We start from the raw sequence: 23,565 nt of genomic DNA, 5'->3' as shown, positions 1-23,565 counted from the left end.
GTAACAGTAGTCATAGACATCATCTGAACGCCATTGGACCTGAATTTGTTTACAAGAACAATTGACAGTGGTTGAAGCATTTGTTGAGAATGTCTTAATCTATCCTCAATGATCCAGACATTTTTATAAGGATCGTATCGGAATGGTATTAATCGGGAAAAAAGAAGAAGAAGATGAAGATGAAGACTCCTTGTTCGGTTCTAGCGATTGGTTGGCTAGCGCTACAGCTGCTAAAAATCTAAATCGAGGAAGAGGAATCAAAATCATGTGTCTGCTGTGTGGAAGAACTTCACTCTGGAGAAGAAAGTCAGTCAGACAGCAATGTTTGAATTGTTCCATGTGGATGTGTGGTGAGGTGGTAGTAGTTGATCATCTAAACAGAATCCATGGAGTCCACTCAGTCAAAGGCTGCACCCAAACAACAACAACAAACACTGAACGTTTAAAAGAAGAAGAGAAAAGTTTCCTGGAGACAGCGTCAAGGAGAAACATCTTCCAGAGAGGGTTAGGGAGTTTATGGCAGCGTTGGATGACCAGAACATTTCTGGAGTAGAGAACACAAGGTACCAGCTACCCTCTCCACACTACATTAACTTTGACAGAAAGATTTATTGGACTGAATCCAGTCCACTCTAGGAGAAGACAAGGAAGACAAGGACAGACTGAATATTAAAAGATCTGTATCAGATAAAACAATATATCGGGACATCCCTAGTTCTAGGATTAACTGCAAGAAGAGAGTATTTTTTTCTCTGTATCAGTTATGAAACATGATGAAATGTTACCAGACTCACATTCTGATAATAACCGAGTCCGTCCGGCCCGTATTGAGCTGGAAATGAGCCACAGCGGCACCTATCATGTATACACATGTTGATCCATTTGTTCTTGTTTGTTTCTCTCCTTGTTGGGTTTCATTTGTCCCTACTGTCCTTTAATGTGTCCTGTATTCTTTTAGCTCTGGCAGCACTCCAGGAATTTGTCAAGAAGCTCTCAGTATCCGTGAAGGGAAGCAGACATCCGCGTTTGCAATCACAACGCATAAGAATCAGATTCAAAAGTGGCTTTTACAGACAGTCCAAAGGGAAATAGATGTTACCTGGTCTATGTAGAAGGCCGTCCCTGATCGGATCTCTCTCCTCTGCTTCAGGTCAGTCTCTGTGGTGTCTCTGGACAGAGCCACGTACTCTACTTCCCGTTTGGTCAACTCCTAATTATCAACAAGGGAAAATCATCTCAGCACACAAATCTGGAAACAAATGCTTCAGTTTATTACAAGTGTCAGCGTGTCTGTTTAACACGAACACTCACAAGGTACTGCATGGCTATAGACCGTCTCAGGGGCCCCGGGGGACCGATGAGAAAAACGTCCTGGCCCAAAAGGTCTTTCTGCATAATCCATCGTAGGTGCTGAACCACCGTCTGGGGCAGGGAGTCTGAAACTAGCAAACGCAGACAAAAATAAGCATGTTCATGTGGACATACCTGTGGATTGTGTCCAAACACACGGAGACAGAATTTTACATACTGTGTTTGACAGGAACCAGCTCTGGACTCTTGGGCGTTTTGAGTTTGTAAGTGATCTCTCCGATTTTTATAGTGTCACCTGCAAAAGTAAGGAGTGGGAAACACAAGAGAACGCTTTAATCAGACAAGTGAAGAGGAGATCAAGACAGTACGATGACGCTTTACTTATGTTTTGCTAGCCTTTGACACAAGAAAAAGATCAGAAACGGAACGTATCATAACTCAGATCGCCATAAAACATTTATTTTTTTAAATAATTGTGTTCGTGTAGATGAGCAACTGACAAATGACACCGTATTCCGTTTAATGTTTGAGTCAGTGTAACTAAACGCGAACGCACTTTAGACTCTGCTTGCTTTCCACAGCGTTACTGCTGCTCTGATCACTTCCTGATTTCCCAAACTACAGCCAGACCCAGGTCATAATAACAGACATTGGGGTACAGAGTACTTCTTGCACCTTTAATATACACACACATCTTTGCATCCTTTGCACACACTGTGCTGCTAATCGGTCAAATGTTTGCAATCACCCTGACTCAGGGGCCGTCCACACAGAAACGCTTTTTGGTGTAAACGCATTTGTTTTGCATCGTTCTGGCCAATCGTCCACACGAATCCTGTAAACGTATAGCCCTAAAACGCACTTTTTTGAAACCGGGTCCCAGGGTGGAAAACTTCGAAAACGCACCTCTTGCGTTTCTGTGTGGACAGAGGAAAACGGAGAGAAACGCATACGATGATGTCATCGCCACCATCGCCACACCCCTCGAGCCTTCCACCTCTTATATCCCGCGAGACGTCTCATAACAACATCAACAACAATGGCGGACTACATGCTCGTGTTCCTGCTGGAGAAGATATTGAGCCTATTATGGTTACCAGGGCAAAATATCATTTCTCCTTGAGTTTGGTTTCTTCTAAAGCCGATTTGTAAACAGCGCTCAAGCTTTATGCGCATGCTCCGTCTCTTCCTCTCCGTCTGTTAGTCTGCTCCCTGTTTACGTGTAGAGTCTTTTTTATAAGTGCATTGTCTCCAAAGTCTTTTGTACTGTCTGTATTGTATTGTTTGTCTTTGTCTCTGGTTCTTGTCTCAGGTTTTTTGTCTTGCCTGCACAAGTTTGCACACATTCACTTCATGCTCAGTCCCTTACATGTCTTCATGCAGCTCCACGGTCCTGGAGGAACATCCTTTCATCTCACTTTGTATTGCACCTGCTATATGTGGTTGAAATGACAATAAAAACCTCTTTGACCTTGAACTTATTACTATATTGTTATTTTAATCTAATCTTGTCCTATCTTTGGATAATGAATTACTAAAATGGGACCAATAGTATCCCAGGATATCATGATCACATGAAATGACTTTTGACTGCCATTTTTTATGAGGTTAAACTAGAAATGCACCATGGGAAACAACAACAACAAATAAAACATGCTGAGTGTTGAGCCAAGGACACATGTTGTTTTAGTTAAAAAAAAAAAAAAAAAAAGTCTTAAAGAAACCAGACATATCTTCAAAGGCAGTGGTAAGTTTCAAAGCTTACTTTAAACCATATGTTTAGCTGAATGGCTGTAAAATAACTTGGCTAACTCGTAGTGACTGCACAGGTTTTAAATATAGAACGGGGATTAATTAATGAGAGGTTAAACTGGGGCTAAAATAGCAGGTAAAATGACTTCACGTGCTTAAATACTCGGTTTAACCTTTCACCTAAAAGCTACTTAGAGGTGCCATGTTCTCAGCTCCAAGTCAGTTTACTGCCACATGATAAAAACTATATAACCATGACAACGTTGTCTCTGTGCAACCACACAGTCCCACCACAATCACAGAAACAGTTAATAGTCTAGCTAGTTAGCTATTACCACTGACATACAGTTTAGCTACTTACATGTTTGCTAATTAAATTTTTTGAAAATAGCAACGTCTCTCCATTTCATGTGCTTCTTGTGTTTTTTTTTATTATTTATTTATTTATATCCAACTGACCTGAGGATGTGTTGAGAAGTTTGACCTCATGGGTTCTCCACATCCAGCCGTCTTTTCCCAGGACGGAACCCAAAATATTCCGCATCCTTCTCGCAGCGACAGCCGCCGCTGTGCCGCTGCACAAGATCTGAGAGTGCATGTTTAAACGCGTTTATGTCGCCATGTAAGACGCGAATATATTAAATTAATAAAAACCGCACTCTAATTATCAAGGTATGTCCTGACTGACCCGGCCTTTTTCCCCATTTCATAACATCTGACAGCTCGTACTGTCGGAGTCGGAGGAAAATAACGGGGGGACAAAGTGGTCCGGAAGTAAAGTGTTCCGTGTGGGTTTCACGTCGGCTGACAAGAGTTCCGTTTGTTACGACGTTAATAACATCGTAATATGACTGTAACTATAAAATACTGCTTTCAAACAACGACTACAATCTTGTTTCTAATTAGCTAATTTGGTCAAATAGCTTTATTTTTAATTTATTTTCTTGTTTTAGGATATTTATATGTGACAGCAGAACTTATAGGCAGTCTAACTTGTATTTAAGTGTATTTTAGGACAGAGTATGTTCAAAATATTCACTTTTTAAGGCAACTGTTTTAACTCAAGTAGCTAACAGATTGTTAGCCTAGATGATTTAGCCCCAAACTATTTTCTATTGGACACAGTTAAATTGTAAATCGTAAAGGAAGTAAATTTGTGTTTTTTTGTTATTTTGCTGCTTTTATGACTTTAGCTAATTAGCTAATTTGGTCAAATAGCTTTATTTTTAATTTATTTTCTTGTTTTAGGATATTTATATGTGACAGCAGAACATATAGGCAGCCTAACTTGTATTTAAATGTATTTTAGGACAGATTATGTTCAAAATATTCCCTTTTTTTAAGGCAACGGTTTTAACTCAAGTAACAGATTATTAGTCTAGATGATTTAGCCCCAAACTATTTTCTATTGGACACAGTTGAGTCGTAAAGGAAGTAAATTTGTGTTTTTTTGTTCTTTTGCTGCTTTTATGACTTGTGACAGTTTTCTAATTTGCCAGATTTTAGTGGATTAGGAAGTAAATTAATAAGTCTTCCTATAAAATAAGATAACATAAGACTTTATTGATCCCTGAGGAGGAATATAGGTGTCACAGTGAATAGAGCAAGGGACTACAAACAACATACACCCAAAATATGATGATAAATATTAATATTATAGGAAGCAGTACTAGTTACTACTAGTTATTAATGGTAAAAAAAAAAAACTGCTAGTTGTTATTAATTATATTTAAATCAAATAAAACGAGGAACTGAAGGAAGAAGGAGAAATGTTAGTTCAGTTTGAGGGAATAAACTGTTGTCCAGTTAAATATTACGCCCTGTGAGGTAGATTTATATACATATATTTATAGCCTGCACACTCACACACACATGCACACACATACTCGTGCACGTGATCCCCAGCGGGCCGTGGCAGACCGTGCGCGTCCGAGCCGAGCGGGGTTTGACATTTATCACGTGGAGCTCTGATAGGCTCGGCCCTGGAACGAGAGCGGCGCGGCGGAGGGGAAAAAGGAGCCGGCGGTGGGAGGACGAGGAGGAGAGCTCACAGTCCCTTCCTCAGTGCGCGCATGAGCCGCGTAAAGGCAGCCAGGCAGGTTGAGTGAATTCCTCCACCTTCCCCCTGATTTCCTTTCTCTTTCTCCCCCCCACAACCCCACCTCCCGGAGCGGACGCACAGGTCTTGGAGGACCATGGAGGATGTCTACCATTACGCTCGCAGCCCGGCCTGGGAGGAATTGGTTAGTAAAACTCAACACTGAGGACTTTTTTATTCTAGTTTTTTTTTTGCTCAGTTTCAGAAAGAAAGGAAATGGGGGAAAAGCTTCCAGAGGTGTGATTGCGCGCTCTGCTTCAATCTCTGGAGCTGTTTCTGTGCGTAAAGCGTCTTTTTCCTGAGTGATCCGTGATTTGTAAAGAGGACTGCTGCTCTAGAAACCGATTTATCTTCATTGTAGGACGACTTGATGTGTTTATAAGTATTAGTTGTAAAGACATCAAATAAAAAAAAGCAGTAGTCTTTATAGGCAAATGACTAACAATGCGTTTACGCTCGGATGCAAGAGAATTCTCTTCTCTTCTCTTCTCTTCTCATTCTTCTTCTTCTTCTTCTTCTTCTTCTTCTTCTCCTCTGAGTCGAGAACAGATTTTTATATTCCAGAAGTTGTCGCTTTGCTCCCTGCCCATTTCCTCTTCACATTCGCTCCACGGAAAATGGAAATCCTCCGTATTTCTCGTAGTATCTCTCGTGTCCTGTCGTGGAGTCACATCCACGACAGGACAGTCACTCACTTACACTTGGATTAGTTTTAAAAAATACATATATAGGTAGGTAATACATATAGATTTGCATGTTCTATATTAAATCAAATCCAACTCACACATCCATGCAGACTTAAATCCTAATACATTTAATTTCAGACCCTGTGGAGAAAACTGATTATTAATGTAACAGTTCAGTTAAGTTTGTGTTTTTCTTTGAGCTCCACGCTGTGATTTAAAAAGCTGATTTTATTCTTTCGTGCCACTGTGCCACGGTGTGTGTGTAAAGCAGCCGCTAGGGTCTGCCATGCCACGGACACTCCGCCGGTCGGTCTCCAGCCTCAGTCTGGACTGGGCGCTCAGGCTGGAGCCATAACCAGCAGCCGAGCCGAGCCGAGCCGAGCGGGGGGCTGGCTGGGGAGCCTTTTTTCTTTTTCTTTTTCTTTTTTCTTTTAACACACGCCGTGGAGCCCATCCCCACTGAGCCGCCGCGACATGCTACATCCCCTATGCGTTCACCAGCCCACACACACACCAGAAAACGCAGCCGCCTTTTATCGCACAGGCAGCGAGAGATGACGGCGAGGAGAGACGCGTCGCGGCCGCTCAGCAGCTCTCGCCTCCGGGAGGAAGGGAAGGGAGCGGCGGCGGCGGCGGCGGCGGAGCGAGCGAAGCCTAACCCCGACTGGTTTTATCCCTCCCCCCGACAGGAGCCGGAGAAAGGGCCGGCGTCCGCGGCGGGGATCCATGCCCATGTGGTGGGCGCCGCCGTCGCCGGCTCCGGGGCTGCAGCCGCGGACGAGTCCTCCGACAGCGAAGCGGAGCAGGAAGGCCCCCAGAAACTCATCCGGAAAGTGTCCACCTCGGGGCAGATCAGGAGCAAGGTAAGCCGCCGCCGCCGCCGCCGCCTCTCTCCGGCTTGGTGTTTATGTTTGGATGGGGCCGGTGGATGGTGTTTTGCTGGGGATCAGAGGGGGGCTGGGTGGGCTTGTTCAGAGGGAAACATCCAGCTGGGTGATCCGTGGATACAGCTTGTGTTTATCCCACCTACCTGCTGGCCTGGACATTCAACAGATGAGGGCTTTGTTGCACACACACGCTGGATGTCCAAGGCTGCTGCAGGCTGACAGTTCAAAAAAAACACAAAAGCTTTCTAAAAACCTGTTGCATGCAGACACACATTAAGGTTCTTTTATTTTTTTATGCATTGCACAAGTTTCCCCTCCTTTAAATGTCCTTCTAATCACTTTACCTTTGCATGACATTAGACACATTCCTGCTCGTGCAATCCTCAGTAACGAATTCACAAATTCCCGTTCTGCATCCCTGCGTGCAGCAAGAGGATGCTGCTCTAATCCTCACCTCTGACACCCAAGCTTCCTTGTCCCACTTATCCTTTACGCTGCGAGTGAGCGCCATCCCTCTCACACCAGTGGATCCTCTTAATTATTGACTCCTCACCTTAAACCCCCCCTTCTCCCTCCAAATGCATTATTCAGCGTGGTATATTTAGAGACCTGCTTCTTTTTTTTTTTTGGGCTTGGGAATGTCTGGCCGCACAATCATCACGCAAACAACACGATCAGCGAGTGCTCAGTTCAGTTTTATTTGTATAGCGTTAAAAAAACATTTGGCAGAGCCTGAGACCCCTGAGCGAGCAATAAGGCGACGGTGACGGGAAAAGCTCCCTGTTAACAGGAAGAAACCTGGAGCAGAACCTTAAGCTCATATGAGGAGAGGGACACATGTGCTTAAGGGCTGGAGAAAAAGGAGAAAGGAGGAGGAGAGAGTTGCAGGAGGAACGAGATAAACATACATCCTACTAAAGCGTACATGCAGAGTATAAAATGAGTTAGCTGCTGTAATGGTTTAGTATAAGAGGCGTCAGAGGACGGTTGGAGAATGATGCATTCAGGTAGGAGTGGAAAACCGCAGGGGAGGCCATGAAGACTGGGCAGGATGATGAGGACCAGGACCACAGATGAGTAGAATGCAGCTCTGCAGGTTTAGAAACACTCACAAGAAGATGGGGGTGGAGGGAAAGGGACACGTAGTTAATAAGACACTAAACAGTGGCGGCACACAATGCACGAGTAGAAAGAGAGGAGAAATTAGCGTAGTTCTGCCTTTGGGATCATTTTAAAAAGAATTCTGTTGATTTCTTGTTGTCGAATGTTGAAAACAGCAGCCAGCGCGCCTTTCAGACTTATCCGACAGGCGATTATTGTGATCACGCTCGCCGCAGAGCCGGCCCAAAGGCTGAAGGCCCGATACGAAGAGCAAACGCAGGTCCAGCCGACGGCCGTCACTCATCGTCTAATGTTTGCCGAGGGATCCAGAAGGACTGTTTATTTTAACCGGTGGATTTTTCCACGCGTGCTGCCGTTCCTCACGCACCTGTCGCCTCCGAGCTCGCGGCAGGAGTTTTAAAAAGCGGATGGGAGTCGGGCTGATTTTGAGTGAGGGAGGTTTTCTGACTGCTGCAAAGACACAGAGCCCAGGCAGTGCTCTTACAGGCTGCATGTCCCTCCGGAGCAGGGGGGGTCACGTATAAAACGGGCCCAGCAGAAGGTCCGGTGTGGCCGACGAGATGAAGTTTGCAAAGCGTGGAAATTTCACAGAAGACATTAACTGCAATTTTTCCATGAAAGTAGCAGCTAATTTGTTCACTAGGATTTGCTCTGTTTCCGGAGAGGTCAGCGATGCAGCAGCAGTGGAAGCTAGCAAAATAGCATTAGCATCAGCGCAATATTGTGAGGGTGAGTTGGTGAAAACACGAAGGCTGCGGAAATCACGCGCCCTGAGAAGCAGCAGGCTTTTAGCCAACGTTAGCCTGACGAAGGAAACTCGGTCACGTCGTGGAGGCGGTTGCCAGAAGTTGTGTGTGCACGATAAAAATACACAAAAGTTGTGGCGTTGCATGAGCAATATGTCTTTCTTTTTCTTTAATATATAATGTTTATTCATTTACAAGGCAGATTCGACATGATTTCACCAACTCACCCTCACAATTTGACTTTGATGCTAACGCTATTCCGCTAGCGATGAGGCAGCTACCGACCTCTCGGCTACGGCTAAAAACCGCTTCGTCCACAATTCAGTTCTTAGTCACCGCACCATAGAAACTAAAGTGGGAGCTTTTAAGGAAGAACATTAAGTTATCCTTGTGGATGTATAAAATCTTTACATAAAAAAACACATAAAAGTTTAGGCGGTGCATAAACCGTGGTGCTTTTTTTTCTTCTTCTCTGTATACATTTTACACATTTACAAGGCAGAGGAATGACTTAACTCTCTTCCTTTACCACTTTATAGCTCCTACTTTAGTTTGTATGAGTCAGGATTACAACCCAGATGTGGAAATGTATGCAAATATTTAAAATAATACCTAGTTTTATTTGCTTTAAAGAGAACTACTTTATTTTTTCGAATAAATGTTCCGTGCCTTTGTTGATCCACTGTGACCTGTAAGTTGTACTCGACACGTGTAAATGAGAAACTTAATATCGTTGAACGTGGATGCTCTCCATCACACCGCTGTCACTGGATCAGTTGCTTTGCATGTTGACATTACACCAACGGAGATCTCAGAGCCGCCATCGTGGTGGTGTGGGTCACTGTTGCTTGTGTATGCTGAGAGTTACTAATGGATCATGCAGGCGCTGACTCACTGAGTGTTGTTCCACTGGTTTGTTTGCTCAGCTCTGGACGTGTGTGTGTGTGAGTGTGTGTTCACATGCATACGTACTCTCGCCCGTCACATTTGCCTCCGTCGCATCCTTCGTCGTCTTCCCCCCACCATTTTTTTTTTTGGGTTGCCGGCAGACTCAGGGGGCAGCTGGGCCTGCAAGACGCCCGCTTTGGTTGAAGGGGAGGTCCCACGTGTCGCCATGTAGGTTTGAATTTCAAGAAAGGCACGTCAGGAAATCAAAGCAGACAAAGAGTGGCGAGGCTTTTCCTTCTTGCTTCATTTCTGACTCGTAGAAACTTAACGGGGCACGAAAGCTTTATACATAAAAGAAATATAATTTAACAAATAATTGTTTTTTCATTTTCTTGAAAATGGGCAGAATGCACAGGACACTCCAGTTCATTAGATACACCAGTGAATACATTCTAATATAAGAGTCCTGCACTAAATATCGATTGCAGCAGCTTGTGATATCTAAATAAAACAAGAGAAACTAAACTTGTAGGGTTCCTTAAAGACGTTTCACTTCTTCACTTCTAAATATTCTTCAAGCACTAGTGAAAACTGATGAATTCTAATATAACAGCCATAAATATAAACTTAAATAAATAAAAGTAATGATAGTAATACTATACATAAATATATGTATATATTAAGTTACAAGAATTATTTACCACTTTTGAGTATAAGACAACATAAAAACAACATAGAGCTAAATTAATTCTTGTTATTCTTGGTGAAATGACTGAATAGGCTACTAGTTGCAAAGAAAAATAAAAACAAATGAGATTATATTTAACTCAAATTAAATGAGGAACTGAGGGAGGTTTGCGAAATGAGGTGGGAAGTGAAAATGGATGCGCTGTAATATTCTAATGTAACTGTCCTGCACTAAATCATGCTGCGTACAACGCCTCCCTGTGAGGAACCAACTGGACAGAAGTCATTGCTGCCACTACTGTATATTTTGTTACAGAGTGTTATAGATTTATATGATTATATAACTTAAATATCTCCATCCATCCATTCATCTATAAATCCATCCATCCATCCATCCATCCATCCATCAATCTGCTATGTTAAATAGCAGTTGCAGTAGTTTGTCAGTTCTAGATTGTCTTCAAGAATCCCTGTCATTAAGTGCACTAGTGAAAATAGATCCATTCTACTATAACAGCCATGCAGTAAATCTTCTGGTGTTCAGCATTAGTTTGTGTTTTCGTTCTGGAGGCTGCGGTTTGTCGTGCTGTTCTTTTTATTTTGACATTTTAGTCATTTTGATTCAGTCCAGTTTAACCGTTCTGGCGCTGTTTCAGCTTCTGCTGAACACTCCAACAGTCCTCATGATGAGGATTTAGTGCAGGACTGTTACATTAGAAAGCATTACACCAGTGTACCTAATGAACTGGCCGCTGAGTGCACTGTGGAACAGATTCATCACAGAGAAATACTGTAGCTCTGTCCCTCCTCTCTCTCTCTCTCTGCTCTCAGCTGAGATCAATACAACCATTTGTAGCTAACTTTTCAATTTATCCGCCTGACGTCAGTGTTGTTGTTGTTGTTGTTGTTGTTGTTGTCGTTCTTGTTGTGAGCCCACCCAGGCCGATCGATGTGTCATTCCTCTCTGCCTGATGCGCTGAGATCTCTGAGATCGGCTTTGACGGCACACGCAGAAATAAACGATGTGTTTAGGTGAATGGATTTTACGTATGAGAGGAAATCAATTCACTTGAACACATAATTACTACGACCTGGTTTCCTGAGTCGATCCGATTCGATTCAGTATTGATTCATTTACTGATATTTTAGTCTCAAAACGACTTTTGCTCGTTTATTCAATTGATTTTAACACAAATAATGGTCTCATTGGATGCAAAATGGATTGTGCTGCCATACTTAATGTCTTTTTGAGGTATTCCCAAGCAGGACTGGGTATCACTACTGAAGTCCTCTCGTTCAGAAATTGAAATTAAATTATTTGTTTAGCTCAGTGGATGTTCTCTCATTTGGAAAACCCATTAATCTAAACACATAATAACTAGGGTCCAGATTTCCTGAGTCAATCCGATTCACAATGTCTCAATCATAGACTGTAAATAAAGATGGACGGCAGAACTACTCCTCTAAAGTGAAGCCGAAGCAAGTAGAGCTCCCCCTGGTGGCTGGCTGCAGTGTAGGTCATAAGCTCCACCCCCTCCATGTTAGTGGGCGGGACTTGGGCCAAACTAAAACACTCAACTCAACTCAACTCAACTTTATTTATAAAGCCCTTTAAAACAGCTGTGGCTGACACAAAGTGCTATACATAAAATACAACCTAAAATATAAGACATCAAACATAAGAGACAATATAAAAGCAATAAAAACAATATAAAAACAATAATAAATGATAAACAGTATTAAAATAATAATAAAACAGAACAGAAAACAGGGTCTCATGCTGTGTTAAAGGCCAAAGAATAAAAATGGGTCTTAAGATGTGTTTTAAAAATGGACAGCGAAGGGGCTTGTCTGATGTGTAGGGGGAGATCGTTCCATAATTTAGGACCGGCAACAGAAAAGGCTCTATCCCCTCTGAGCCTCCGTTTGGCCCTTGGTACCTCCAGGAGCAGCTGATCAGCTGACCTGAGGCACCGGGCAGGAGTGTAAGGGTGGAGCAGCTCAGAGAGGTAAGGCGGGGCGAGACCATTTAAAGATTTAAAAACAAATAAAAGAATCTTAAAATGGACTCTAAAATGCACAGGCAGCCAATGGAGAGAGGCTAAAATGGGAGTAATGTGCTCCCTCTTACGTGCTCCAGTTAAAAGGCGAGCGGCAGCATTTTGAACCAACTGGAGACGTGCGAGGGAGGATTGGCTGACTCCAAGATAAAGTGCGTTACAGTAATCCAGCCGCGAAGTAATGAAGGCGTGGATTACTGTTTCAAAATGCTTACGTGCAAGGAAAGGCTTCACCTACTATACTAAAGTATACCTCAAATATTTTTTGTTCAAGGATGCTTCTGTGATTTTAGGCAGTTAATATAATGTTGATGAATGTTCAAGTTTCGTTTTAGATATTTGACGCTATAGAAACAGGATGTGACATAATGGCGACTACCAGATGCCATGTCAACCACTCCATAAAGCAGTCCCGTGGGATCATGAGAATTGTAAAAAAAAATTAAAAAAATAAGTACAGTGTATAATCCAACATTTCCTGGTGGAGGTAGAGCAGAGCGTAGTACTAATTGAAAACGTGAGTGAGTCTGGAGGAAGTGTAGGCGGGGCATCGATATCGTGGCTCTGCCCTCGGACCGTACTGATCAGACTCTGGCTCCAAACTCACAAGATGGCGCCGCCCGTATCCCCGGAAAATAGCATCAGTTTGGCCAATGACAGGAAGTGGTGACGTGTTGTCCATGTTTATATACAGTCTATGGTCTCAATTCGATTCAGTATCGATTAATTTAGGGATATTTTAACACAACTAATGCTATCATTGTCTCACAGAGACAAATGCTAAGTATATCGCTACTGAATTCCTGAATCGATTGAATTCAGATTCACGACTGAAAACTAAAATCGGGTCCCGATTTGACTAATTCAGTTCAGTTTCGAGTCAAATGGTGCCAGAGTTTTGTGGTATTTCCTTAATATTGCACCTCTAGTTTCTTATCTTTCATGTTCGTCGTAGTTTCTTAAATCTCTGCTTTCATAGTTCTGTCTTCTGTCACGTTTTGGATCTTTATCACACGTGGACTAATCTTGTCACACCATCTCGCAAGATAAGTGATGCCAAACCAGTCTTATGAGACTGCACCAAGATTTCTAACTAGATCATTTCTAATAGTTTTTACGAATCGATATCGCATCAAACGATCAGCTCGAATCAAAACCTTTTTTTTTTAATAATTGCTGAAAATGAATCAGAGTACGCGCTTGGCTACGGCCGATATGTGAGAGAGAATAACTTGTCTCAGCCTCTCCTCTCCTGTCATCTCCACTCTCAGCCCCCTCTCCGTCTCCCTGTCTATTCATGGTGTTCTGCTGAAGCTGAAGAGAGCTCATAAAGTTGTGAGTAATACTGTAGCCGTGTGATTGAAAGCAGAGCTAATGGCCTGCTGGGGTCTGCTGCTGCTGCTGCTGCTGCTGCTGTACAAGGAACTGGGGATAGCTGTGCAAGTCTGACACGGAATAATCCAGAGCAGATAGATGCTGAGATAGGGGGGAGTAGAAATAAGGCGAAGTGGGAAGACGTGACAAATTTCCATTTATGGAAACTTTTAACATTTGGGATCATCAGGAGTCACTTTTTTTTATTTGATAAACATTTATTTAATCATGAAGTTATCTTTACACAAGAGATGGAGACTGGACAATAACTGAAAGCCTTTTTGTTCTATATTTATGCTGGAAATTAGTCAATTAATTTCACACTTGAAGGATTTAAAGCTGAAACACGGGCAACTGGACAGGTTGGGTTTCGCCACCACATACTCACCTGTCAGGGGAGATACGCTGATCAAGAAGGTGGAGAGGCTCAGCCGTTGGACTCTGGTTTTGCTGGTGCTACATGTGGGAATCTCAGCTGCATTATTTGGTATTTGGTGGGGTTTGTGGTATAGCGGTTAGAGAAGCAGTTTTTGAGGCTGTTAGGTCATTGGTTCAAACCCCTTCTATGTCCATGGCTGAGGTGACTTGAGTAATAGGCCCAGACCCTACGCAGACCCTAACGCTGTAGACGCAGATGGCAAGAGCTGTGATTGGTCCGCTTTGTAGTAGCGTGTATCCGCTTTAGTATTTCCGGCTGCTTCTCCATCTCGCCAATTTTTCCAGTTGATTGTTTTGGATCAAACCCTGTGATAAACTGGCGACCTGTCCAGGGTGTACCCCACCTCTCGCCCGATGACAGTTGGGATAGGCTCCAGCAGACCCCGCGACCCTTGACAGGACAACCAGTTACAGAAGATGGATGAATGAATGATTGTTTTGGATCAATAAAGATGGAACACATGGAGGAAAGGTTAACTGAGGAGGTTCAGAGATACAAACATTTGTACGACTCGTCTTTGGCCAAATTACGGCGTTATTTTGACGAAAGCTTCAGTTGCCGTTTTTGAAAGTGAAGCAGGAAGTAGAAACAAAAATGAACCCGACTGGCAAAAAAAAGACAGCGGCAACTAGTTTTTGGATGGCCTTGTTAAATGTCTCGCACCGGCGTAGGATACGTACGTAGGTTACGCCGTCTATGTCCCGCAGAGGTATAAACCGCACTTAAGTACTTAAAGATTTTCCAGAAATGGGTAAAGAAATAGGTCTTTTGACGGTCAAGTTCAGCTTCAAGGCCCCACCAGAGTAACCACCGGATCAAGCAACTGGGAAAATTGTCAGCAGAGATGCTTGGACACTATTAATCTGGGCAGTATTTGTCATTGTGTTGGATTGTTGCATTAATAATAACATGCATTTGCTTAAATGTTGATAAAATGCATCAAAATTTGAAAATCATCCCTACGCGGAACATTTAAAACTAAAATAACTGTGATTAATTTGCGTATCAACTACGGGAATCATGCGATTGATCGCGATTATATATTTTAATCTATCTGCAGCCCTAGTTCTTTAATCTTCAAGATTGACACTTTAATGAGGAGATTATCAGTTATCTCTTTCAGTTATCCTGTATCTCTCCCACTCCCACTTGCAGAAATAGCAACTGTACATAATTATGTAGCCCTGGAACAATGTAAAATTGAAGGCTTTTGCGGTCAAACGCGGAGCTGAATCTACGGAGGTAATTGCGCGTAAACTGTCGGCCTCAACAACAACAGCACTGAACATCGCCTTCACCCACTTGACACATGTAGAACTCCCCGCATATGTGGCCTGGTTGCACAAAGGAGTCTGCAGACAGGGGGAATTACCCCCCTCTCAAACACTGCATTGTAATCTTCCCATCACGTCGGTGAGATTTTAGCATGTGGTGGGAGTTTGAGGAGGAGGGAGTTACAATTACACCCAAAAGAGAGGACAACATGGCAAAACAGTCACAGAAGAGTGTCACAGAGGAAGACACCAAGAGATTCAGCACTGCTCTCTCAAAGGCTCGATTGTTTGAGGTCCACAAGCGCCGCAGTCTTACTCAGGAATGACAAATGATTTGGTAATGGATGCACGACGGAGCCTCGCTGCATGGAATGATTGCAGAGACAGTGGGCTTTTCTCAGCTGCGTCCACTAAAGCCCCAGAACAGATAAGTAAGCGGGCTTCTTCGTGCACGGCCCAATTACAGTCGCAGCAGTGTAATCTTATCAGTCATGAGTTGAAAATTGCCAAACAGGGATAGCTTTTTTCTTTTTTCCTTTTTTTTAATGTGCCACAAATTATGTGCAAAGATTAAACACATGTTATCCACTGCTCCTGCGAAAGCTTGGTTCTGGGTCTATAAAGAAAAGGGTTCTCTTAGCAGGACAAAGACAGATGAGACAGGCAGAGCTCACTGGTTTATAGGCGTATATTTAGTATATTTATACACTTTTTTGGAAATATGCATATGAGCTTTCTCTCAGAACGTCATAAGAGACAATCTGTTCTAACCATATATGGATGCAAGCACCAGTTTAGCTTAGCATTGAGTCAGAAAACAGGGGTAAACGGCCTGGCTCTGTCAAAATCTACTCAAAATGGTCAACTATACCCATTAAAGATCGCCCATTTACACACACTACAAATCACATAAATGAACATAAATCTCGTTTATTGCATCTGAACAGAAATCAAAGTGTGAAAATGAGAAATTGTGGCTTCGCACGAACATTTCTTGGCCACGCACCAGCGACTCCTTGGAGCCTCGGCTGGTTAACTGGCAACCACACGGCGATGATAAGCCTCTGTGGATTAAACTGAGTCACTGTAAACATTGAGAAACCTGGCAAACATGCAGAAGATAAATAAATGTCTGTTTGCGTTTTCATATCACGGCATTAAAAATGGCAAATCCAGAAAAAAAAAACGCAATCCAAAAAAAAAAAGCATAAATATTAAGAATTATAAAGTTGAGACTATTATTATTTGCTTTTTTGAGTTTTTTTTTTTTTTTTTTGTATATTATAAACTGAGTATATTGTTGAGTTGGAGACAATAAGTAATTTGAAGGTAACACCGTGTCTTTTTTGTTGTATGTTTTACATGAATTTATCAATCAATTAATGAGATAAACCAATAATGTTACACTATTAATCTGGGCAGTATTTGTCATTGTGTTGGATTGTTGCATAAATGTTGATAAAATGCATCAAAATTTGAAAATCATCCCTACGTGGAACATTTAAAACTGTGATTAATTTGCGTATCAACTACGGGAATCATGCGATTAATCGCGATTTATAATTTGAAAGTAGCGATTTATAATTTGAAGGTAGCACCGTGTCTTTTTAGTTGTATATTTTACATGAATTTATCGATCAATTAATGAGATAAACCAATAATGTTAAGGACATGGACATTTTGAGATTCTTTACCTTTTGCTTATTGCATTAAAACACAATTAAGCTAGTCACAGAAGGAGGCGGAAAGTCAAGCATTTTTTGAGTGAAAATATCGAGGCTATGCCGTTAGTGTGATGAATCGTTGGCTCCACCTAGCCAGAACTTCAGTCCAGAAATGCTCACATGCTAGCATTCTTCATCTTCTGCTGCTTTTGGGATTTTAAGTTTTAACAGTATTTGTTTTAGATGGAAACAGCAGCAGACAGAGTGCTCTTGGGCTTTGAGTGAAAAGATCGAGGCAATGTCATTAGCGTGAAGGACCGCTGACTCTACTTAGCCTTTACTTCAATTCAGTTTTTCTGCTAGCTTTCTACATCTTCTACTTATTTTGGGATTTTTGATTTTTTGGGAGTTTTGACAATGGTAGCCGTATTATTGCCCTCTGTAGGGTAAAGCTATTCACTACAACTGCACTTTAGACTCTGCTTGCTTTCCACAGCGTTACTGTTGCTTTGATCACTTCCTGATTCCCCAAACTACGTTCAAGCTGAGGTCATAATAACAGAACGTATTTGCATTAAATAAAATATTAAAAGGAATTTAACCATAAGGCGTGAATTTAGACAGATGTTCACACTCATCCAGTCATGAGGTGTTCATTATGCTCCTCGATCTCTCTGCGTTCTCCCACTTCTTAACTATCCAAGCAGCTGATGGTTGAGCTGGGTAATTTTAAGAATCTTTAACCTTTTGCGTTAAAACACAATTAAGCTAATCACAGAAGGAGGTGGAAAGTCAAGCATTTTTTAATAGATTAATTAGATGGAAACCTCAGCAGACGGCTAATTGTCTGAGGACACAGTGCTCTTGAGCTTTGAGTGAAACTATCGAGGCTATGCCGTTAGCGTGAAGAATCGTTGGCTCCACTTAGCCAGTACTTCAGTTCAGAAATGCCCGTGTCTCACATGCTAGCATTCTTCATCTTCTACTTCTTTTGGGATTTTATGGTTTAACAGTACAGGTTGTATTATTGCCTGCCTCATGGTAAAGCTATTCACTGCGACTGCACTTTAGACTCTTCTTGCTTTCCACTGCGTTACCGCTGCTTTGATCACTTCCTGATTTCACAAACTACGTTCAAGCCGAGGTCATAATAACGGAACGCGTTTGCATTAAAAAAAATAGCGGTATTAAAAGGAATTTAAGCCTACGGCGTGAATTTAGACAGATGTATTCAAAGCAACAACTAAAGATTGACTGATGCTGGTGCACAGTTGTTCACACTCCTCGGTCTTCTCTGCGCTCTCCCTCTTCTGGTTAGATTAACCGTCCAAGCAGCTGATGGTTGAGACGGGTAATGCTCACATTGTGCATTAAGCTAATCATAGAAGGAGGTGGAAAGTCAAGCATTTTTAATAGATTAATTAGATGGAAACCTCAGCAGACGGCTAATTGTCTGAGGACGTAGTGCTCTTGGGCTTTGAGTGAAAATAACGAGGCTATGCCGAAGGACCGTTGACTCCTACTTAGCCACAACTTCAGTTCATAAACGCCGGTGTCTTACATTAACTATCTAGTGAGTGAGTTAGCCGTTTGATTGCTTCTGTCGGTATTGTCGGAGGCAGGACGTTGGTCGTCTCTGCTCTCTTCATTTAGCCTCCCAGGGATCTCCTGTGCTGCTCTTATCCACCGTCCACAGCTGCTGGATTCATTTGAACTGCCTGAGCCTTTGTCCATTGTATAAGCATGCATGTGTGTTTGAGTGTGTGCGTTGTTTGCAGCCTGTGTGTCACCCTGTCAGCGTCCAGGCAGAGTGTGGGTGTAAGGTACACGGTGCTCAGGTTACTCATTGGGCTCTGGCACAGGACTCGCTCTCTGTCTCACAATTTAGCAGAAGAGAGGAGCAGTGAGGCGGAGGCAGGCAGTGGGACTATTTATAGATCACTTCTGGCCTACTTGGCAACAGGAAGGAGACGAAGACAAGGAAAGGAACTATGGAGGCCGAGGGGAACAAAACAGAAAATAGAACGTCCAACTAGAGCAAAGTAAAGTTTCTGGTTTGACACGACTTACGGGCAAGAATGGTCCGATAAAAGCTTTTAAAGATTCAGGGCGATTAATCGGATGATTTCCATAGTTGCTTTTTTGGTAAAACCTGTTTCTAATCTACCTTGAAGGGATATTTCTAAAGAAAATATTTTTTTTTATTGCGGTCATCAACAGGGAAGTGGAGAAAGATATTTTTATTATACATATGTATGTTGTTATCGTCACAACTAGCCTGGTGTAGCTAGACTCAATACTTACAATATGAGTTTGGTAACATGGCATTTGGATTCCATTATGGGTCGAGCTTCAACCGACACAGATAAAAGAAAATCTTCTGCGGGGTAAAGCTATTTACTCTGACCGCACTTTGCAGTCTGCTTGCTTTCCACAGTGTTACTGCTGCTTTGATCACTTCCTAAAACAATCAAACAAATGAAAATTGCCGCTGATGCAGAACTAATTCCAAACTTTTAGCAAATCTAAACTTGTCCTCTATCTTTCTATATGGACTTCCTCAAAGTCAGTTCACCCCTCAGAGTATAAAAATTTAAAGTACGTATACCCTGGCTTCGTAAATCTCCAACATTTTGACTAAAAAAGACTTTCAAACATTATTTAAGACGTGCTTAAAGACGCGTTTCAGCTGATACAGAGAAAAAACCCTTCTGCATCAACCAATCAAATTCTACTCCACATCACTAAGATGGCATTGTCACTGTTAATCTTCTGTCCATCAATGCATAAAGCCCACCCAAATGGTCTGACTGGCCCTGAGGATCTTTGCAGGAGTATAATCAGTTCCCACTGGAGAGACTCCAGAACAACTTTCTGCCACGAAGCAACAAACCAAAACAAATACCGTCCAGAATATTGCTGTGGAGGCGTCTCTGTTGCAATTTATCCAGCTGCTTGATCCAGCGGTAACTCCATTCACATCAACGGTCAGTCAGGACTTTGAGCTAAACTTGCCGTTCAAAAGAGCTTTACTTTTTTTGGGAAACCATTTTTGGTTTTGACAATACAGGGCTTAATATTTAATACAGCCGCACTTTAGATTCTGCTTGCTTTCCTGATGCTTTAATCACTTCCTGATTTTCCAAACTACGTACGGGTCGGGGTCATAATAACGGAACGTGTTTGCATTAAAAAAATTAGCGGCATTAAAAGTAATTTAACCCTAATGTGTGAATTTAGTCAGTCCTATTCTGAACACACATGGATGTACTACCGCAGCGACTCAAGATGCATCCAGACTCGTTTGTTTATCTCATCCAGTCATGAGGTGTTCATTATGCTCCTCGGTCTCCTCTGCTCTCCTCTGCTCTCGTCTGCTCTCCTCTGCTCTCCTCTGCTCTCCTCTGCTCTCTCCCTCTTCTGGTTGGATTAACCGTCCAAGCAGCTGATGGTTGAGCCCACAACAACACATGTACGCTCATGTGTTTGCATGTCGAGAGTGGCACTGCAAGGAGGGGCCGGGAACAACACTCTGCCTTGTGCTGCTTCATAAACACCAGCTCTGTTTAAACCAGAGACTGCCGAGGAAATCCCTGAACGCACCTCCACCGTCGTGCGGTTTTAACAGGTCTAAATGAGGAGATGACTTCATCTGCCGTGCCCGCGTTGCAGACCCTCTTTGATTGTAGACGCAGGCGAGCTTCTAAGGCCTTATAGGGTAGTCAGCTTTGAGGTATTTCACCTTAATCCACGGCAGGAATTTATTCTTCAGGCCACGACCTACGGAAAGGGAAGCAGGGAATTACCGTAGGTGCACATCTGGTTCAGAAAATTCACAGTGTGTCATCTTCCTGTTGTGTTTTTGTTTTCCCTCTCAGTCACGGTTTCTGCAAAAACAGACGAATAAATGAAAGCTGACACTGATGCAGGACTAATTCGGGACTTCCCGAGTTTCAATAAATGTAAATCCATCCTCTCTCTTTTTATATGGACTCCCTGAACTCCTACACATCTCTGTGTCGCCTTTTAACACTCTACTTACTTTCTCAAAGTTAGTTTAACAATTTAAAGTGCATTTTCTCTGGTTTTGTAAATCGTTATGGAATAAAAAAAAGAATTATTTAAGATGAGTTTAAGGAGTTAAGGAGATTTTAATAAATAAATAAATTCTTATTAGATTACGAGCCTGGAAAGACGCCATCTGGATTTCATTACCGGGCGTGTTTCAGCTGATACGGAGAATAAAACACCTCTGCATCAATGGCTTTCTAGATACCACGTAAAGCGCCGCCAAAACAATCTGATTGGCACGGAGAGACTCCCGACCAAATCTGCGAGGCAGGAGAAGTTGGTCGTGGCTTCCAGGCTGCCCCCCCAGATTAACTGCTCCCGATTAATAATTAAACATGGTTGACATTTGGGATTTCAAATCTGGATGACTGCATCAACACACAGGTCTACAAGGACAAGGGGGGGGCCAGGTGAAGGTGTTGCCGAGCGACGGTAAACATCCGAGCCCTCGTGGCTAACATTAGCTAGCATGCTGCTGCAAGGCTCAGAGCACTGTGCCCCTACCGTGCAGAACATTTAATATTGCACCTTAGATCAACCTTAGACGCAATTAATTTATTCAAAATCAGTTTGAAAACATTTGAATCAACCATCTGATGAATGTTTTGATAATAAAAACTTTACAGACTTTACAATGTGCTGTTTTAATTTACAGGTGCATGCTGTCGTTACAGTGCAACAACCGCAGCTTGCAAACTAAGTGTGTGACAAGTACAATTAAAACAAATTTAAATGTGCAAATAACTTGTTATTAACTTCCACAGCCCTGTGCACAGACCTGATTTTTGTTTCTACGTCCATCTCTTTTTTTTTTTTTTTACTCGTATCTAATGATGTAAATGTTCTCCAATCATGTTTAAGGCGTGCTTCGTCAGCGTGACATACCATTATGTGTGCGTCTAGAGAGAGTCCCCTTTCTGCAGCCGTGTTTTCTGTGTTTAAGTTGACACAGCTGGTGGGCAGGATGTCAGCTTCAGGCCTGTGTGTCTGTTTGTAATTCTCCCCGAAGAGAGCAGCAGCCTTCCTTTGCTATAAATAGCCACTCTGTGTGTGTGTGTGTGTGTGTGTGTGTGTGTGCGTGTGTGTGTGCGTGAGTGTGTGTGCACGCCCCAACCTCCATCCAGTCCGTGTGCCCAGAGAAAACGATCCATGCAGCATTTCCATCTGTGAGCATTTGTGTGTGTTTAACCTTTTCCGCGTCCACTGTTCCGTGTCCCGCTCTGTTTGCTCTGCGTGTCCCGTGTGCGTGTTTGTGTATGTTAATGCTCGGTGGTCGCGGCGATGACGAGCGTCGCGCACGGAGACCGATTGGATGCACAAGACCTGTATTTAAAAAAAATATATATATGTGTATATAAATACAGGACAGTTTTGCGTGTCCTGCTTGTTTAACCTGCACCTGATCACCCTGTGGTGTGCTGCCTTCCTCCTCATCCTCCATGATTATCCAGCTAGCGTTGCAGTGGTAGTGCAAGTGTCTTTGGCTTGTGCATGGGCCCACTTACCCCAAAGGCTTGGGTGGAGTGGCCTAAAGGAGAACACCACCTTTCAGCTGCAGAGGCCATTTTCTAATAAAACAAAACCTTTATTTTTGCAAGTCTGTCGTCATATCTTCACTTCAGGTCGCTGCCCTCGAACTGGATCATAACATAAACATGACGAGCTTCTGCAGCTGAGAGGTGGAGTCTTCCTTCAGGGCCTTTATCCACCCCTCCTCGGGTGTGGCTGACGAGGGTAATGAAGCCCATGCACGGCAAAAAAAAAGAAAAGAAAAAAGACACGTTTTGCCAGTGGAAGGCCAGCGGGTGTGCAGGAGGACACAACAAGTGAAATCAGGAAGTGATCGAAGCAGCAGTAACGCTGTGGAAAGCAAGGAGAATGTGAAGTGTGTATGTAGTGAATAGTTTTACCCTGTAGAGGGCAATGATGCCCTGTAATGTCAAAACCAAAAACCTCAAAAGAAGAAGACAAAGAAAACTAGAAGACAAAAAATAAAGCCCCCCCGTCCTCTTTAAAATGGAATGATTGTGTACTTTTTATTAGCATCATTTCGTCACTGTTTGCACTATAGGAAAAATTAAAATAAAATAAGTAAATAACTTAACTGCCAAATAAATAAATAACTGCCAGATATTGAAAGTTTCAGGTATTCTGGCAAAAATGGGCAAAAGCACTCACTCACAGGACATTTTCTGACCTTTTTGTAGTCAAAATAAGCAAAGAAAAAGTCCATGTGGACATTTTGTGGCTTAGGTTAAATAGTGAAAAATATATATAATACATAATAATACATTTTATTTATGGGTGCCTTTCAGAACACTCAAGGTCACTGTACAAAACTGTTAAAATAAAACACAATTAAAATACATATATATATTATGTATATATATGTGTGTGTGTGTGTGTGCGTGTGTGTGTGTGTGTATATATATGTGTGTATGTGTGTATATGTATATGTATATGTATATATGTATATATATGTCTATATGTGTATATGTATATGTAT

At 42.4% G+C, this 23,565-nt stretch overlaps 2 protein-coding genes across 2 annotated transcripts in view; one reads left to right on the top strand and one right to left on the bottom strand.

Moving 5' to 3' along the window:
* The window catches only part of vwa8 (von Willebrand factor A domain containing 8), a 75,297-nt gene extending 71,524 nt beyond the window's left edge, over positions 1-3,773 (bottom strand). Inside the window, exons 1-4 of the mRNA XM_084545073.1 lie at positions 3,523-3,773; positions 1,529-1,606; positions 1,312-1,442; positions 1,100-1,210 (exon numbers count right to left, since the gene is read on the bottom strand). Of these exons, the coding sequence (XP_084401199.1) occupies positions 1,100-1,210; positions 1,312-1,442; positions 1,529-1,606; positions 3,523-3,661 (459 nt within the window). The 5' untranslated portion in view covers positions 3,662-3,773. The remainder of the gene's footprint in view (positions 1-1,099; positions 1,211-1,311; positions 1,443-1,528; positions 1,607-3,522) is intronic.
* A 2,562-nt stretch (positions 3,774-6,335) lies between these two features.
* The window catches only part of dgkh (diacylglycerol kinase, eta), a gene marked incomplete at its 5' end in the record, with an annotated part of 70,709 nt that continues 53,479 nt past the window's right edge, over positions 6,336-23,565 (top strand). The window contains one exon of the mRNA XM_084544389.1: positions 6,336-6,710. Within this exon, the coding sequence (XP_084400515.1) occupies positions 6,336-6,710 (375 nt within the window). The remainder of the gene's footprint in view (positions 6,711-23,565) is intronic.

This window comes from Chelon labrosus (genome assembly GCF_963514085.1).
Source record: "Chelon labrosus genome assembly, chromosome: 5".
Classification (NCBI taxonomy): Eukaryota; Metazoa; Chordata; class Actinopteri; order Mugiliformes; family Mugilidae; genus Chelon; species Chelon labrosus.
This window is presented reverse-complemented; position numbering and strand designations above follow the sequence as displayed.